The 19227-nt window shown below is 47.4% G+C and overlaps 1 protein-coding gene and 1 long non-coding RNA gene across 2 annotated transcripts in view; one reads left to right on the plus strand and one right to left on the minus strand.

Moving 5' to 3' along the window:
- LOC130033946 (uncharacterized) overlaps positions 1-10053 on the minus strand; it is a 154311-nt gene extending 144258 nt beyond the window's left edge. The window contains exon 1 of the long non-coding RNA XR_008794029.1: positions 9960-10053. This is a non-coding gene — a long non-coding RNA (uncharacterized LOC130033946). The remainder of the gene's footprint in view (positions 1-9959) is intronic.
- The window catches only part of BEND4 (BEN domain containing 4), a 36315-nt gene continuing 26842 nt past the window's right edge, over positions 9755-19227 (plus strand). The window contains exon 1 of the mRNA XM_056125540.1: positions 9755-10399. Coding sequence (XP_055981515.1) covers positions 9826-10399 — 574 coding nt within the window. The 5' untranslated portion in view covers positions 9755-9825. The remainder of the gene's footprint in view (positions 10400-19227) is intronic.

Consider the following 19227-nt stretch of genomic DNA (forward strand, 5'->3'; position numbering starts at 1 on the left):
ATTTTAAAGATATCTGACTTTGGCAACTCGTTGAGTATTCACCAAGCAAGGTAACAGTTCAAGGAACATCAGCCAATACAGACTGCAGTTCGGAGTCAATTTATCTTTGAGTAGTCCACAACTTCCCAGAGTTCTCACACCATCTCTGGGCGAATTCCACAGTCTATGTTCCTTGCTTCAGACCTAAGTCTGCCAAGCTCTGGCTCTAGTGCCCCATGACCCAGAAGCATCTTTGTGCATAATCCATTTAAATGAGTTTCTTTGCTACTAAAAGATTTTTTTAAATTCTATTGAACGGAAAATCATATTTCAGAGAGGGTAAATAGTAATTAGGGGACTAGAGGGATAGTACAGGGCTTAAGATATTTGTCTTATATGCAGCTGACTCAGGTTTGAATCCCCAGCACCACTTATAGTCCTTAGAGAAACCTGAGCAGAGAGTCAGGAGTAACTAATTCTTGAACACTATTGGGTGAGGCACAAATTAAATGACAACAACAAAAAGGCTTTCTTGTAGTTAGTTGAAAATGACTATCCCTTTCCAATACTCTTTAAAAGGATGGTTCCCAAGAATCCACCACCAATCCTCAAGTCTCTTATTCATTTTTTCAATTGGGGCTAGTGAGACTGTCTAGAGATTAAGACATTTGCCTTGCATGCAGCCAACTCTAGTTCCAAACAGAGGCTCCAAAACTTGTTAACCTGCAGTACCCTTTTCAAGAAAAAAAGTCCACCCAAGGACCCCTGAACATCTATTTTCTTTCAGTGAACAGAAAGTTGTCTGCTTAATTGCAGCCAAGATTACCACTATCTGTTGGATCATTCCAGTGCTCCTGAGTGGGACACAGCATTGCCTACTCTGGCAAACGTCATACTAAATGAATCTCCTAACCTGTATCTGGAAAACAAGTGGTCTCAGCCAGAAGGATTTAGCTTTTGTTCCTTTGATTTTTGCTTTGGTCTTTGCAGTGCTACAAATCAAACCCAGGTCCTCTTCATGTGCTGGTCTTGGAACATAAACATCCATGCTCAGAGCAAGTGCTCTAGCCCTGAGCCACATCCCTAATAATAAATTGTCTCCCTGTGATCAACCTGATTCTCTTCCATCTATGGTCTCCAAAGCAGAAAAAAAATTCTATAACATTTTAGAGTGACCCAGCAACAACTCTCATCTGTGTACTCCCAGAGGAAAATACTTAGATCCACATAAAACTTGGCACAGAATGCACACAGAAGTTGTATCTGTAATTGTTCCAAATTGAAAATACCCTGAATGTTCCACAATAGGTGAAAAGTGGAACAAACTAGGGAGAGTCATACCATGAAGCACTACTCAACAATAAAGAGGAGTAGGCCCAGAAAGACAGCATTAGAGTTAAGGCATTTGCCTTGCACACAGTTGACCCCATTTCAATCTCCAGCACCATGTAACTTCTCTTGAATACTACCAGGAAGGATCCCTTAGGACAGAGTCAGGAATATAAGTCCTGAGCACAGGTGTTTATAACCCAACACTAATGGTCACCCTCCACACAAGCACACACACACACACACACACGCACGCACACACACACACACAAGCACATGCACACAAGCGCGCACACACACAGAGAGAGAGAGAGAGAGAGAGAGAGAGAGAGAGAGAGGTGGGGGAACCAGAATGGTGGAGAAATAATGTGCTGTGCCTCGAAAGCATTAAACTAGGTAGAAAAATCACAGAAAATGCCATAGATTTCACCATTCCATTATAGAGCTAGTGTTATGTAAGATGCACCCATTGCAGGAGATGAATAAATATTATCTGGGACCCTTCTGTACTTTCTTTACAGTTTCTGGTGACTCTGTAGTTATTTCTAAAGGACGGGTTTTTGCCAGTGCCAGGAGAACTCAAAGGACTCAAGTACAAGCTTTGCATGTAGAAAAACCAGGTACAACCCCTGGCACCACTTAGTATCCTGAGCACCGCTACCCATCAATGCTTTGGAATAACCCTAAAGTACCAAAGACAAACACAGGCAAAAGAAAAATATTTTTCATTTTTAAAAAAAAGAATTGTAGAAAATGAAATTACATCTCAGTGAAAACTATGCATAAGACGCATGCACTGTCTCATATAACACACCTGCCCGGTTATCTAATTTTACTCTTTCATGATCTTTGAACTCTGTTTATAGTTTTGTTTGTTGTTATTTAGGGGAAACCTTCCTACCAGTGCTCAGGAGGCCTAAGGATCCCTCCTAGCAATACTTGGCCAACTGAGTCAGTGAATCTTCCCTAAGGACTCGATGATGCTCCCACAGTGTCAGTCTGCCAGGGTTAACCTGGAAGTACTTGGTGGGTTTCCAGGGTTACACTGGCAATGCTTAAAAGAGGAGTTTGAGATGAACCCTGATCCCTATGTTCACAGCTCTGGAAATGCAAGTGGTTGGGGAATGGGTTTTGGTGATAGAGCCCCTGCATTGAAATTCCATCCCAAGCATCACCCCACATCCCTGCATGAAGTGTGTCATCCCCTGTGCCCTTCCAGCAAGTGTGTTCAAATCCTGGAAAGAATAAACCAGGAAGTCTCTCTCTCTCTCTCTCACACACACACACACACACACACACACACACACACACACACCAGCAGCCCACAACCAAGTATGCAATCCCCTGACGGCAAGACAACCACCACCGCAAAGGGAAGGGAAGAGGGGAGGAAGTTTAGGTGAAAGCTGCCCAAATTGGCCTGAATGGAAGAACTCCCCTATGCCCTACCCTGGAATCCCCCAAAATCACTGACACATTCAATTCAATGTCCTTTTATTTCACATCAATTTGTCCTTTTTCAAATTTTTTCTTTGAATACAGAGGACGATAAGCAAGTTAAAAGAAATCCTTAATGGGGCTGGAGTGATGGTACAGCGAGTGGGGTGTTTGCCTTTCACGCGGCCAACCCGGGTTCGAATCCCAGTGTCCCATATGGTCCCCTGGGCACCGCCAGGAGTAATTCCTGAGTGCAAAGCCAGGAGTAGCCCCTGTGCATTGCCAGGTGTGACCCAAAAAGAAAAAAAAAAACAAATCCTTAATATTTTGGGGGGGAGGGAGTCTGAATGAGAGTCATGAAGCTACATTTCCTGAAAATGACCTTTCCAGGAAGTTATGTCACGTCACTCCCCCAGCTTACCTCCCCTCAAAGTCTCCCATTTCATTTGAAACAAATATCAAGCCCAGGGTTTAGCTCAGTAGCAAAGTTCCCATCTTGTGAATGTGAGAACAAGAGTTCAAATACAGGTGCTACCACATGTGCAGGTCTCTGGCCTCTCTGTCATCTCTGATCCTTGTGCCCCAATTGACTTCAGACCAAGTTGCAACTAGGTGCACCAGGCACTGTGAATAAATGGTGAGACACCCCACCCTCCAGCAAATACTGCAACTAAAATATATGTGAGCACTGTGGCCAGGAATGCAAGCCTGATGAGCACATGTGTGAGAGCTGAAAAGACCCTTGGCAAGCCCTACAACCAACCAGAATGTGTGAGCACCACAACTAAAGGAGTTTAAATCTCAGACAACCCAGACAGCATCTACACAAGTGCAGACTAAAGAAGTATGACTCCTGGGGAGTACCTAGGTCAAGGGTGCAAGCATAGAAACCTGATGCTTGAGGCCCGGAACCAAGAATGAGTGTGAACCAACCCCCTCCCCAGTTATCCGAACAATGTCATGAGAGGGAAGGGAAAGGGGAATCAAAATTAAATAAAATCAACTCCAACAGATGCAAATCAAAACAACAATCAGATAACATCTTACACCACTGAGACTGGCACACATCTAAAAGAACAAGAACAACCAGTGCTGATGTGAATGTAGGGAGAAAAGGACTCTTTCATTGTCGGTGGGAATGTTGACTGGTTCAACCTTTTTGGAAAACAATATGGGCATTCATTCCTTCAAAAACTAGAAATGGAGCTTCCATATGACCCAGCAATACCACTTCTGGGAAAATATGCCAGGGGTGCAAAAAAAGCACAGCAGAAATGACATCTGCACCTGTATGGTCATTGGAGAACTTTTCACAATTACCAGAATCCTGAAAACATCCGAGTGCCTGAGAACAGATGACTGGTTAAAGAAACTTTGGCACATCTACACAGTGGAATACTACGCAGCTGTTAGGAAAGATGAAGTCATGAAATCTGCTTAGAAGTGGATGGACATGCAGAGTATCATGCTAAGTGAAAAGAGTCAGAAAGACAGGGACAGACATAGAATGACTGCACTCATTTGTAGAATATAAAATATTGTAATATGAGACTAACAAGCCAAGGACAGTAGAGACAAGGGCCAGGAAGATTGCTCCTTGGTTGGGGAGAAGGCAGCTGGGACAGAGAAGGGACATCATAAGTCAATGATGGCTGGAGAGATCACTCGAGATAGGAGATGTGTGCTGAAAGTATATAAAGGACCAAACATGATGTCCTTTCAGTATCTGTATTTCAAACCATAATGCCTCGAAGTAGAGAGAGAGTATGACGGAAATTGTCTGCCAAGAGGCAGGGGAGGGGTGGGATGGAGGAGGGGGAAACCGAGGACATCGCTGGTGGAAAATGTGCACTGGTGGAGGGATGGGTGTTCAATCATCGTATGACTGAAACTCAAACATGAAAGCTTTGTAACTGTATCTCACAATAAGTCCATAAAAATAAATAAATAGATAGATAGACAAATTAAACTCCAACCATTTCCTCAGATATATAAGGTCCTGACCAGCCACATCTGCTGGGTGCCTCTGGGGCCTCATCTCTTCATTCTGGCCCTTGCCCAGAGGACTTATCCTCTGCCAGCCCACTGTTGATGCCAGTTTCATGCTGCCTTGTCGCACCCACATGGGCTGTCCCCCAGGCCTGACCTGCTTTCCTCATGCCGACTTCCTCTCCTGCGTTCACCCCCAGGTTCTACCTCAGAGCAGGTGTTCTCAGAGGTCTGTTCCGGATTCTCCGAGAAGTCTTCTCAAGTCACTCAGTGCTGTATATCTGTGTATGCCACAGACTGATAGCTGTCTTACATACTGAAGGTCTTGAGATAAATATGCGAGTTATACAAATATATCAATATTGTTCCATTAGTTGTGTAGAACTGAGAGTCAGACTCACTCCATCTGGTGCTCAGGTGGCCCTGTTGAGACTCCAGGGGAAGGCAAGAGCAAGCATCCTGATTCCCTCCTTGTCTGCTGCTGTGAAACATTGACTACTTAGTGATTCCTCCTTAAGACTATAAGACAAAATCAAAAACAAAAACACAGGGACCAGACAGAGGGTACAGGGGTAAGGTACTTGCCTTGCACATGGCCAAGCCTGGTTTGAAGCCTGACACTGCATATAGTCCCCTGAGCCCCACTAGGATTCATCCTTGAGCACAAAGTTGAGAGTCAACCCTCAGCACTGCCAGGTTGACCCCATAACAAAAACCGAATAATTATTGCCTGTTCTCCCCTTAGTAAAGATTACGAAGGAAACAAAAGGGTCACCAACCGATTGACACAAAAGTCTCCTCCTTGTAGTTTTATGCCTGAAGATGTCTGTCAACCAATCCATAAGTTTCCAACTGATATCTTGAGCTTACCTAGATCACTCCCTTGCTTAAAGCTTAAAACTCGGGGCTGGAGCAATAGCACAGTGGGTAGGGCGTTTGCCTTGCATGTGGCCAACCAGAGTTCTATTCCCAGCATCCCATATGGTCCCCTGAGCACTGCCAGGAGTAATTCCTGAGTGCATGAGTCAGGAGTAACCCCTGTGCATTGCTGGGTGTGACCCAAAAAGCAAAAAGAAAGCTTTAAATTCTCCTAGGTTGGGGCCTGAGAGATAGTGGGGGTGGTGGTGTGGAGGGGTAGAAGTGCTTGACTTTCATGAAGCTCACTCCCATGTGCAATCTCCCAGCCCCCCAGTAACCAGAGGCTCTTCCCTGGCATGCTCCAAGGCACCCACCATCACAATTTCTATTTTCAAATAGACGCCTTTTTGATTATAACCCAAACTGACTGTTTCCAAACAGACAGCTAACTAGCTTATGTCTACCCACCCCGGTTCCATAAAAGAATTCTGGGATTGGGTTCCTTATTATGTCTCCCAGAACCTAGAATGGCAGCAAGTGCGTCAAAGGGCTTTCCATAAGTATTTGCTGAGAACATCCCTGAGTGCTGACGCTGCTGAAGCACATAGGGTCCCACTCCTGGGGTTATTGATGGATGGTTTATAAAACCATTCACAGGGTCCTAGAAGGCTGTGAGCACAGGCTCCATCCCAGAAGGCAAGGCAGAGCCACTCTCCGAGAGGAGGACACATCTCTGAGCTTCTTGCGACCACACCCTGTCTCAGCCATGTGAAAGGCAAGGGCGAACTCCTTCGTCGCTTTCCTTCCCGAGTGACTGTGTGCACACTCCTGTTTTTGCTGCAATATCATCTCAGCATTAAAATGTTGAAGCTAATCAGACATTTAATTTCAAAGTGGAAGGTCATTATCTTGTCACAAAATTTTATTCCAATTACTTTTTTTTCCCTATTATACGAAATGAATTAAAAGTAGCACAAAACATTGGGAGATCAAACAGTCAATCAGAAGCTCATTAAATATCATTGAAATTGGTGCAATAAAAAGCATTTCCCATGGCTGAGTTATTATTTAAAAGCTATATTCTGCCTGGCTCAAGGAATTGACAGGCTGCCAATCAAAAAAAAAAATCACCCAGTACATAAATAGCCATTGGCTTTAGAAGTTCACAGTTCAGTTTGGGTTTGGGATATGTGTGTGTGTATGTGTGTGTGTGTGTGTGTGTGTGTATGTGTGTGTGTTTTGTAATTTGTAATTTAGCATTTTGTCATTTGTTTTGGTTTTGTCTTGTCTTTAGATAAGAGTAAATCCTTACAAAGATTTCATCCTAGGTAACCTTAAAGATTTTTTGTCACTATCTGATAGCTGATGGACACAGAAGCAGGTGACTGATAGACTCAAGATCTGGAAGCTCATTATTTTTAAATATATGGGATTTTTCCTTTGGGGGCTTTTTGTTGTTATTGTGAAACCATTAATTTTATTATTTCTATACTTAGAATCAACCACTTTGGGTACTGAAAGAGGGAGTGGGGGTGGATCACAGCCTGCGGTACCCAGGTCTTACTCCTGGCTCTTCACTCAGGTATCACTTCTGGTCTAAGCCACATGGAGTGCAAGGGATGTAACCCAGGTTGACCACATTCAGGGCAAGACCCTACCTACTGCCCAGAAGCAACCAATTTTTATTTATTTGTTTTTTGGGCAACATTTGGCTGGCTTAGTTCAGGGCTTGCTTCTGGCAGTGCCGGGAGACTATAAGCAATAGCTATGAGCTAACCTGGATCAAATGCATGCAAAGCAAGTACCTTACACCCCTGCACTAGATCACTGGCCCCAGGAATCAATCGCTTTGATGTAGAGGATGCCATATCTTCCCAGGTGGTGAAATATGACAGAAGTACTGTTACCTATTTCTTTGGGTGTTTAAGTAAAGATCTGAGTGGATGAGAAAGTTCCCAGGTCTAAGAGTTTTCATCTTTAAGGAAAGAGCTGATGAATTTCTCCCTTCCAAGCCTCTCACCACAGTACTACCAGCCAAATCTCTTTTCAAAAGCCAGGACTACTGGCAAATTATCTGAGAATAAAGTGGGAGGGAAATACTTTGATGCAAAATTCAGAACAGCTTTATAGAAAGAAAAGTGTGGAGAGTTTGTTATCATTTATTTCCTCCAGTATATCATTCCATTTTGGCTGTCTCTCTCAGAAGAAGCACCCCCATTTCTCACTTATGTGCCTCAGAAACATCTCTGGCATCTCATTCTCTCTCCCTATCTTTCACCAGCATTTCATTATTTCTTAACTGTCCCTCTCATGCCTGTCTCCTTTTTCCCGGATGATCCACGTGTCCTCATTTAGCAGTTTTCAGAAGCCAGGGAGAAACGTTGCAAATAATGTTAAATATGATTAATATCTTGAATTCCTTGAAATATGACATGCATGAGTTACAATGAAACCTCTTTTATTTCCCCATGAAATGCTTTTGCATAATGAGAAAGAAAATGTCCTCTATGCCCTAATCAGCCTTGACAGTTCCTGGACTCCCAAATACTTTTATTTATGGCATTATTTATTTCAACTCTAATAAATGGAAGGGGGGAACCACAGCAGATCAGAAAATGCTGCAGGGGACAGGGATGGGGGGGTGATCTAGGGTGGTGGAACACAGGAGCTCAACTAGCTGAGAGAAAAAGGCTTCCAAAGGGAGATCTGGGAAAATGAAAGGCCAAAGACTAGAACCCCAAAAGAAGAAAACAGGCCAGTTTCACAGGGACTAAATGGAAAGTTCTGAGAAATAACTTCGGAGTGGATAAATCAGGGTCATGTATCAAGGAAATCTACTCTGGAGAATCAAGAGGCAGTGGGGAGAATAGGGCTGGAGTTGGCCTAAGGAACTGGCAACTGATGTCTGGGAGAGGCCAGGTCAGGTTAGATTAGAAGACACCTGTTCCCCGTGGCACACCTCCAAACCAGGGAGCTTTGCACTAGGAGAAGGCCAGCTGACTTGGCCCAGACCAAGACACAGTCACTGGCTGCAAGCATATAAATACATTAAATGCCCATGCCCGTTGAAAATAACCCAAGGTTATTTTCACCAGCTCAGGTCACCGAGGAGGTCCCTTCAGTTGCACAATCTACCTTCTCCAAACACAAGTGAGGAGATCAGATTTCAAGAGTCAGGTCCCAGCACACCTTCCCAAGAAGCATCTGCCTCCAGGTGCTAGTCACTGGGGCCTCGGTGTTCTCATCTGTGTGATGGGAGGGGAAAGATTCTGTTATGCAGACTCCGGGCCCCTAGAGGGAACTAAAGAAAGAAGGTGCACATCGGAAGCCCCGTGCCCTCTTACACCCGCACGAGAGTTCCCAAGCCACGCCGCCTTGGAGAGCTCAAGACCTTCCCCCCCGCCCACACCACCCCCAGCAGTTTGGCCACGCCAACACAGCGGAGCAACTTGAGTTGAGATGTTCTTTTCTGATGATGGGGTGAGTACTGCCTCCCCACCCCACCCCACCCCCCAGTAAGACAGTAGAGAGGGGGTTGGAGGACAGAGAAAGAATTGGCCCTAATTCCAACCCCCACCCCGCACCCAGCTACCCCCAACCCCTACTTGCAACCTTGAGAGTTGGAAGTCGAGCTGGACGGGTGGCCTGGAGACCCTCTTCTCCGAAGCTGGACACTTGACCCCACCCCCAGCCCCAGCAGAATCTCAGAGGGAGGACCCCCGCATCTGGGGTGCTCTGACCCTGGCCAGACCCCACCTTGGTCACCTGTTAACCGGGGGCATCCTCAGAGTCTGGCTCACCGCTTCCCCACACCCCACTCCACATTCCGCCCCCACGTCGGGGTTCACGGAGCCCCCCACGCCCCCCCCAAACACCGACCGGCGGGCAGCCCTCCCCAGGGCCCCGCCCCCCATTATCATTAGCAGATATTACCCCCAAACACTTGCTCTTGAACTCCTTTCTCCCTCCAGGCATTGGCGAGGCCGCCTGTCAATCAGCGCTCGGGCGGCAGCCCCCCGCGCGGGGGCCCGGCGATGCCAGCCTCAGCGACAGGCGGCAGTGGCGGCGGCGACGGCGGCCACGGCACCCACGACACACACCCTCCTCCCACTCGCGCGCACCCGGGCAGCGCCGGCGGGCGGGCGGCGGCGGCGGCGGCGGCGGCACCCTCGGAGCCCGGCGCCCGGCGGGGAGGAGGGGGCGTGCGAGCGGGCACCGGCCCGGGGGCGCGGGATGGAGGAGGAGATGCAGCCGGCGGAGGAGGGGCCCAGCGTGCCCAAAATCTACAAGCAGCGCAGCCCCTACAGCGTCCTCAAGACCTTCCCGAGCAAGAGACCGGCGCTGGCCAAGCGCTACGAGCGACCCACCCTGGTGGAGCTGCCGCACGTCCGGCCCCCGCCGCCCTTCCCGCCGCTCTCGGCCGTCTCCATCAGCAGCAGCGAGCCGCCGCCGCCGCCGCCGCCGCCGCCGTTCCCGGCGCAGAGCTCCTACCCCCCGGGGCCCGGCCGGGCCGCCGCCGCTTCCTCGTCGTCACCGTCCTGCACGCCCGCCGCGTCCCAGGGCCACCTGCGGACTTCGGGGGCGCCGCCGCCCGCGGCCCCCGCCGCCTCGTCGTCCTCGTCTTTCGCCGCCGTCGTCAGGTACGGCCCGGGCCCGGCGGTGGCCGCGGGCGGCGGCGGCGGCGGCGGCGGCGGCGGCGGCAGCAGCAGCAGCAACAGCAGCAGCAGCAGCTGCAACAGCAGCAGCAGCAGCAGCAGCAGCAGCGGCAGCACGGGCGGCGACGGCTGCAGCCTGGAGCTGAGCGCAGGTACCCGCAACTCTCTCGGACGCAACTTTCCGGCAGCGGAGGGCGGGCGGGGCGGGGGTGGGGGCATGTGTGTGTGTCTGTCTGTCTGTCGGGGCGCGGGGGGCATCGGAAGGGGCGGCTGGGGACCCGCGGCCAGCGCGCTCTCACGCGCACGGAGAGCGAGCGGGTCGGGGCGCACCCCCAGAAGAGGCCCCGCGACGACGCGGGCTGCAACTTCTGCAGCCTTGGCCACCGCGTCTCGGGCACAGACGGCGCGCGCGCCGAGCCTAACAGGTGGCTCTGCCGCTCCGAGCCGCGTTGGAGCCCGATCAGCCGGCGCGGTGCTGGCGACCGGGAGGCCGGGGTGTCTTTGGGTGGGAGACGGGGAGGCGTCCCCGTCGCTGGGATCACGCGCCACTAGCGTCCACCTCCCCGCTCCCCCCCGGAGTGTGATAGCGGGAACTGGGGGAGCTCACTCCCGCCGGGAGCTCACTTCCCCCCGCCCCACTTTTAAGACGCTCGCCCCTTTTCCTTCCGCGTGTTTTTTCCTTTCTCGAGACTTTTGTGCCTTCTGATCTGCTTTTTGACTCCTTTGGGGGGGGCGGGAGGAGGAGCGGATCCTGGCGCTCTGCACGCTCCGGTCGGCCGACTCCAAGGCTCTCTGCGCTGGTGTTTCGGGAAGGCATCGCTGCCTCTGCCCATTACTCTCGGGGTCTCACTGCGCTTTTGCCACCCCAGCGTCCCAGCTCCGGGATTGTAAGGCACCGGGCTGCCCGCTCCTGCCCAGGCACGGGCGCTGGCCTCCGCGGCCCGCTTGTCCGCACCCCCGGAGCTCGGGGGCCCCGAGCGCGCATCGGCTTCCAGCCCCAGCTGAATAGACACTGCTGCCCCTTACTCCTGCCGAGCCCCTCAGCTTCTGACCTGCAGGAAGGCCTGGTGCGCAGCGCCCGCCCTGGGGTACCAGACCAGGGGCCCGATGGCCCTCCCCTTCCCCGAAAAAGGCAGTTAGCCGGTCCGCTGCAGGGCAGGGTGTGCTGGGGGCGGGGAAAGGCCCTGGCCTGGGGGCTGTACCCAAAGTCCCTGGGCCAGACGTGATGGCCGCGCCTATCCCTTGGGTAGAACTAAAAACTTTCAAGTTCCTGCCAAGGCCTTCGCAGGCACTTCGGAGCCCACCCCACCCACCCACCCAATAATGCATGTCAGTGAACTAAAGGCCTTTTCTCATCCTAAATGTGCTTTGTCTGTAAATGAGTTATAGGTGCCGGCGCCTCCGTTGGGCTGTTTGTCAATATTTTGACACATGAAGGATGGGTTTTGAGAAAGAAAATCTAATTACAGGTTATAGTGAAGACTTGTTTTGTCATACCTTCCTGATCTGTTGGAGATGTTCCATGGCTTGGAGTGGGGTTTGTGCAGAGGTGTCCTGATTTGTGTGGGGAGTCTTGTTGGTTCCGTTTCCCCGGTTTTCTCTCTGTATGTTGTTTTTTTATTTTCTTACTTTTATGTTTCTCCAGTAGTCTACTCACCCGTTTGCCTTATTTTCTTCCCTTTTTCTCCTTAATATTTTGCGTGCTTTCTGTATGGAATCTTAATTATTTTCTTCCCTTCTTTTTTATTCATGTCCTTGTTTGCGTCCCAGCTCTGCTACATCTTTTTCTTTTTCAGAAGTTTGGGCCCTTTTTCCATTTTCTCTTATTTTCCTGATTCCTTGGCTCTCCCTTTCTTGGTCCAGTTGTCTTAGTCACATCTTGCTGTCTGCCAGTGTTTCATACTCATGAGAATCTGTCCCCTCCTCTTTTTTTTCCATTTCTGTCGTTTTAACTTGTTTTTCCCCCCTCTTGCTCAAGAATTTCTTTCCTTTTCATATTCCCTTGCAGCCTGGCAACTTCCCTGTTGACTCTGAGTTCATAAAGTGAAAGTTGGTATGGTTTCCCTACCTCATATTAAGTATTCTCTTATTTTTTTGTTGCTGCTTACTGCAGTGATGGGGATCAAACCCAGGGCCTAACACATGGAAATCAAGTGCTGTACTGCTAAGTCACAGCCCCATCTCCTAAGTACTTTCTTACAGTGCTTTTCAGTGTCATACTTCGTTGGTTTTCTGCCCTCATGTGGAAGTCACACCCTCACTGAATCTAAATAGGTGAACGGAGCCTTTGTTGATACCCTGTCAGTGCTCTCTATTTCTTAGTTCTCTTTATTCACAATGCTTCTCTTTTTCATTCTTGGAGAAGGTGGTGGAGCAACGTGCCTGATGGTACCAAGGGTAGGATGTCATGAGCTTCTTGGAAAGACTGGAAAAGCATGGTAGGTTTCTCCCATGCAGTGAGAATAGTCAAGGCACAGACCAAAAAGAAAATAGAATTAGGAGTTGTGTTCATGATGTTGCCTATTGGTGGACAGAGCCATGTCTTAGCAGTCTGGGTGATGTAAATGGCCTCCAGAGGGACAGGAACCTGAATAGCTGATTGGTTCCTGGAGGAATGAGTGGTTCCACTTTGAACCAATGAGCTTGGGCACAGGCTTGGGACCATTTCAGCCCCACCCTCACCCCTCTGAGTCTAGGGAAGAGTCTGGCTTGAGCTCACCCACCACCCCCCCAGTATTACTGAAATATGGAGGGTTGCCTCATCTATTGAAACTCTTCAAAAGACCCATGTGATAAAGTGAATCAGGCGAGAGAAGCGAGATAACTGAGAGTCCAGAGTCAAGGTGGTGAAAGATGAAAGGGTTTGAAGTGACTCTTCCTTGCCATTAAGGTCCATAAACCATTGAGAGGAGAAATATGTGATTAAAATTAGATTTTTCCCACATTCTTATAAAACCTCATGAAGAGTATAATTTTCCTTAAAAGGGATAATATACAATGGTTTTAAAGGCATATTTTTCCTCTGTGGGAGGCTTAGAGTTAAAGCCCACGTAGATCTTGATATGCAGCCTAAATTTGGCATCAGGAAATGGGAAATTGCATCTTTAAGCAGAGTACAATCAAAAATGAATTACAATAAATCCTATATAATTGCATAGGTCATTCTCTTTAATGAGATTTTATTAACCTGACTGTCAAGCTTTTGAGTCAGGCAGATATTTTATCTTCTTCAACTGATAAAAGTGTCAGCTATAAACCACCATATAAATATTCATAAATCTACACATCTGTGGCAGCCTATCAGCATCATTCTTTTGGACATTAAAAGCATTCTAATTACTTTCTGTCTAGCAGAGCTGAAATGCTGCCTGTTATAGTATGTGCTTGGCAGGCATGATTGCTTTTGTTTGCATCACAAATAGCAGCATCCTATTTTATATACCGATGGTCCAGAAAATATTCAGGGATTGACTGAGCAGGATGAATATTAGGAAGCACCATCTGGTTTTGATAGCACCAAGTATATTAACTCATCTGTTAATTTTTGACACATCATTGATTTATTTATTTAGAAAAATCGCATTCTGTTTCGCGGTGTTGATGTTTGCCATTAAGGGGTGGGGGGTGGATTGCATTTTTTTTAAAAGGCATAGTTCATTGATTGAAGACAAGGGTGACGCTTTCATTTGCTGACTTCTATTTCCTCTGCCATGAAGTCTCCTCTTAAAAAAGAAGTTACACGAATATTTCCAGAGAATCCTCTATTTTGAACTAGTCGAGAATCCTCTTGGTAGAGAGAGTATATGGAGATGTGATATTAGGTCACAAAAATTTTTTATGACTGCTGCATTTTTAATATTAATATATTTCACCCTTCACTGGACTAAAATCAAAAGGTTACCACTAATCTCAACGACTGTGATCTCCTTCTTAGAAACAGAATACTCTTGGGGATATGCTCTGATGGGCAAATCCCATTCAAGGCTTTACTCACAAAGAAGGACATTAAAGTGGGGAGCCTGTATTTGATTGCCAAGTTGCCATCCCTCTTCCTAGTCACTTATCAGATTAAGGATGGATTAAACCACTTAAATTCAGAAGAATTTCTAGCAATGAAATTTAATTAAAAAAATAATCAGGGGTTCAGATTTGGGAGTCAGACTAGGCGCAACTGGGGGGTTTGAGTTTATCTATACCCTACCGCCTGCACAAAAAGCAACATAAATGAGTGAGAAGTGATCATTTTGTGAGTGCTTGCTGATGGTGATTTATTAGCATTCTCGGGCATTTCATTTTTGAGAGGTTAGGCATAAAGTAGTTAGTTTTTGTAAAATGCACATTTTCTACTTCCCTGCTGTCTCTTAAGTGGAACATTCTGGGTTTTTTTTTCTTCTGGGGGCGGGAGGTGGGGCAGTTGAGGCTGTATCCATTATCCATCGGTGTTCAGGGTTTACTCTGACTCTGTGCTCAAGGATCAATCCTTGTTGTGCTTGAGAGACCATATGTGGTGGTGAGGATCGAACCCGGGTCAACCTCATTCAAGGCAAGTGCCTTACCCTGTGTACTATCTCTCAGGCCCTTAAGTGGAACATTCTGTGATGGAAGAAGGAGGGGGTACATGGGAGACAAAACAGTTTTAAAAATTCAAAACACATGTTCACACTTTGCTCATTAAGAATCGTGGATCAGTGGCCATTCAATTGTGTTCATATGAAAACAGAACTTTTCTCCATTTCTTGGCGATAATGGGCATCACACAGTCCTTGCATTTCTAATTATATTCTGTCTGGAAAGCTAAAGTATTCTGACTGCATTATGTAGTAAGTGGAAAGATTGGCTGTTTTTCACCAAGAGTAATGGTAATATTTTTCATCGCTCGACAATGTATTGATATTAAAGACTCTTCCAATGTTTTAAGATACCAAAGAAGAGGCGCAATTCAACAGCCAGGGTTGCTGTTGTTATTTTAGCACTTATCAATCCTGAATACAAATTCAGAATAAAGCATTTGGAAAAAACTGCAGGCAAGAATTGTTGGATGGTATTCTCTGACATTCTGAGTGCACTTTAATACATTATCTTCATAATGTAGTATATTACATAATGGGTTTTTTTTCTCAACATAGTACAGGTTTATCCTTCAATTAAGAAAATAAACCATGCTTGTTCCTAAGTCAGAATTTTCCTCTTGGAAGTCTATACCCTAATGTGGTTTATCAATCTGATCAAAACTTGAGTGTTCTGTGGGACAACAAGCAGATATATTCAAATAGTTCTTTCAAGACAATTCAATTCTAAGCCTTTCTTTCATATTTGCTCCTTTCATCAGGTTGTGCTAAAGGTGTATAAGCTATAAATCAGTTGGGATGATGCTGATTAAAATGCAAACAGTAAATACAAGTTCAGGTCTTGAATGGGATTATGGGATTAAACTGAATGAAAACTGCTAGGGTGCTAGAATTGAAGATTCCCAATCAATACCATCCTTTGATTTTTACTAAGAAAAAAAAAAAAGAAGAACAAAAACCCGGAAGTGAGATTCAGAACACCCACCCTCCCTCAACCTTCTACTTGCATGGTTCAGTTGATCGGATTTTGGTCATAGTGAAAATATAATCTAGTATTTAAAATCTGTCTGCTTAAATTTTTAGGAGCTCAATCCTCCCATGCCCAGAGCAGAACCATTGCTGGTTCCACTGTGTAACAGGCGCCTGCTTGGAGGAAGCACACAATTGATCTTGGCTGCTGCTTCTCTAGACCTCCCAACCACCGAGCAGTCCACCCAGGTTTTACTCCTTTCTTCTGCACTCAGAACAGCTGCATAAAAAAAAAAAAATATATATATATATATATACTATCCTGTGGGACCAGGGAGATAACGCAGGGGTGAGAGGCTTGCCTTGCACAGTTGACCTTAGTTCAGTCTCTGGCACTGTGTCTGGTGTCCAGTGCCCTGCCATGAGTGATCCCTGAGCACAGAGCCAGGAGCCAGCCCTGAGCCCATCGCTGGGTTTGGCCCCAAAACAAAAAAGAAAATACAGACCTGTGTCTGATCTTTGTGGAATTTGGAATGACTAGACTTGCATGTAGTTGTTTTCTAAAAAGTGCTAGAGAAAATAACATGCTGTCAAACTACCCTGACAAAGTCACCTTTGCAATGGCCAGGTTTAACTTGCAGGGTGTGACTCAGTGACAAAACTTGCTCATAGTATGGTTTTTGATTACTGGAGCTGCAATTAATAATAATAACAATAATAATAATAACAGCAACAACAGGGGCTGGAGCAATAGTACAGTGGGTAGGGCGCTTGCCTTGCACATGGGCAACCTGGGTTCGATTCCCAGCATCCCATATGGTCCCCCAAGCACTGCCAGGAGTAATTCCTGGGTTCAAAGACAGGAGTTACCCCTGTGCATCCCCGAGTGTGACCCAAAAAGTATAATAAAAATAATAATAATAGCAACACGGAGCTCTCCATCTGCCCTTGGCCTTCTCTTTGCCTCACCCCCACCCCCAGACACATCCTCCCTTCTCTAGAAGGGTCACTGTACAAGGTCATAACAAAGGAGGGATGATTCAGTGAAGACTGCCAAGATTCCTTGAAGACTGCTGCTGGGTCTTTGCAAGGTTGAGGGAAGAGGGTGGTACAGGCCTGCAGAGCTGTTTGAATGCCACCTTTCTGGATCTTGGGGAAAGCAAGGGGTGGAGGATTCGGTCCATCCCCCCCTTTCCCCCACCCCGCACTCTGTCTGTCAAGATGGTCCTGCCCCTAGGAGGGTGGATGCACCCCAAGAACGGCCAAAGGAGGGGAACTTTGCTTCCCCTACCCTGAGGAGACCCTGGGAATCTTGACACCACTTGTCCAGTGGGGTCCTTGCAGGTTCAGGTAGTGTTTCCTGGGTTTGCTCGTGCACACCTCCTGGCCTCAGGAAAAGTACAAACTGTTCTGGGTGCTGAGGACAGCCGGCCTGTGTGTTCTGAAATGTAATTTTCTTGAGCTGGGGGACATGGCAACATTTTATATAGTTGGGAGGGAAGATAAGCCTGTGTTTTGAGACAGCACAGAGGAGGACACTCAGGCCTCCCTGCCCCTCCTGTATCTTAGGTACTTTGTGGCAGAATTGTAAAAAACAATGCTGATACATCCGGGTACTGCAGGAAGTTTATGAAGTGGGCTTGCACTGATCCTAAGGCCTGGATTTGCTGGGGAAACTGATTTCTCCTTGCAGCTACTCTGCTCCTCCACCACAGAATAGAATCCCTGAAACCACCTTCCCTCTGGCCTTGGTCCTTCCGGCACCTGGCCAAGGCATTCCCACTTCAGCATCCTCCACCCAGACGGAGCCCCCAGGGGGAGAAAACACCCTTAGTCAAGTAACATTTTCAGAGATAGCAAGTCTCTAGTTACACTTCTGTCCCAAACAAGTTGTTGACAAAAGTCTCCAGTATTGTGTTTTCCTTGTTGTGGAGGCGAGAGGGAGGAAGGGAGATGCCTGCTCATGCGGTGGGAAGATGGGTGGAGAGCCATAGCCGCCAGAGAGCTTGACTCTCACGCAGCCAAAACCCGGGTTCAATTTCTGACACCCCAGAGTCAGAAGTGAACCCTGAACATTGCCAAAACAAAATCCCAAACGGGCTTCTGTCTCTTTTATGAAGAGCCCATTTTGTCTCTTTTATGAAGAGCCCATTCTGAGTAGTGGTCAGGAAAGCTGAGATTCGACCTCGTGATGAGTTTATTTAGAGTGAGTTTTCCACACTCTCAGACTGACATTAAATCACACTTTCACCACATGGGCAAGGGGGGTTGGTTGATTTTTGCACCGAACTGATTGCTCCCTTTTTGCTTTCCACTCGGCTGTTACAAGGCTTTGGAGTTGGCGTCTGTGTAAGTGGGGGGCTACTCTTGGCCCGTGCTCCCTTAGGACACAGGGTGGTCTCCTGGAAGACCACCAGGCATGACCTGAGGAGGCGGTACTGCTTGAGGAAATCTGGATGTGCGCTGGCCTTGACCAGAGACACAAGGGGGCAGAGAGTTTGAAGACAGACCATAGAGACCCCGAATGTGCCTTCTAGTTAGTCGCCATTTGCCGCCCAGGTCGCCTCCTTGTCTTACCTCTGGGATCTAGCTTGAGCGTCTGAAAGCCTTATCTTTCTTCTCCACTTTGCACTGAGGAGCAACTTCCTCGGCAGGGAATTGTATCAGCTGATTAATAGCAAGGGCATGAGGGCACTACAGAAATAGAAGTAATGATTGCTGTAAGCCCTTCTATCAATGAGGAATTGAGTCTGCAGTGGCTGGCTCGATTCATCAGAGTAAGGATATTAATGAAGCCGAAGGGCTGAGTGCGGAGCCGTGCTGGCCAGCTGGTGCTACTGAGGCCATCACCAGACAGTGCCAGAGCCCCCGCCCCACCCTTTAACAGAGGAGGGAGCTGGGGCCACTCACCAGTCTAACACCCCTACACACACACACACACACACACACACACACACACACACACACTGCGGAACAGGAAGCCAGGCGAGGTATTAAAAGGAGATTCATAGAGAGTAGAAATAGAAACTTTTCAAAAGCGTTTTTGAAGGTTCCCATCAGAGCCATAGTACAATGTGGCCGACCCGGGTTTGATCCCCAGCATTTTCTGTTTCCCAGAGCACCACCAGGAGTCACATAACTGAGTGCAGAGCCAGGAGTTAAGCCCTGAGCAGTGCCAGCTCTGGCCCCCGAACAAAACAATTTTTTTAAATTTTATGAAGTTGTTCCCACTACTAATTGTTTTCTTGTAATATTCAAACACCAATCCCACCACCATTATACTTATCCACCACTGATATTTTGAATGTTTCCATCCTGAATCCCACACTCTACCCCCAAAGCATAACCGAAGTAATTTTTTTGTATTACTTGGTATAAATCTGCTAAAACTGATCCCAAGAAGTTTCCTTAGAGGAAAGTGTCTGAAAATTTTTGTATTTCAC

This window comes from Sorex fumeus, unplaced genomic scaffold, assembly GCF_029834395.1.
Source record: "Sorex fumeus unplaced genomic scaffold, SorFum_2.1 ptg000055l, whole genome shotgun sequence".
Classification (NCBI taxonomy): Eukaryota; Metazoa; Chordata; class Mammalia; order Eulipotyphla; family Soricidae; genus Sorex; species Sorex fumeus.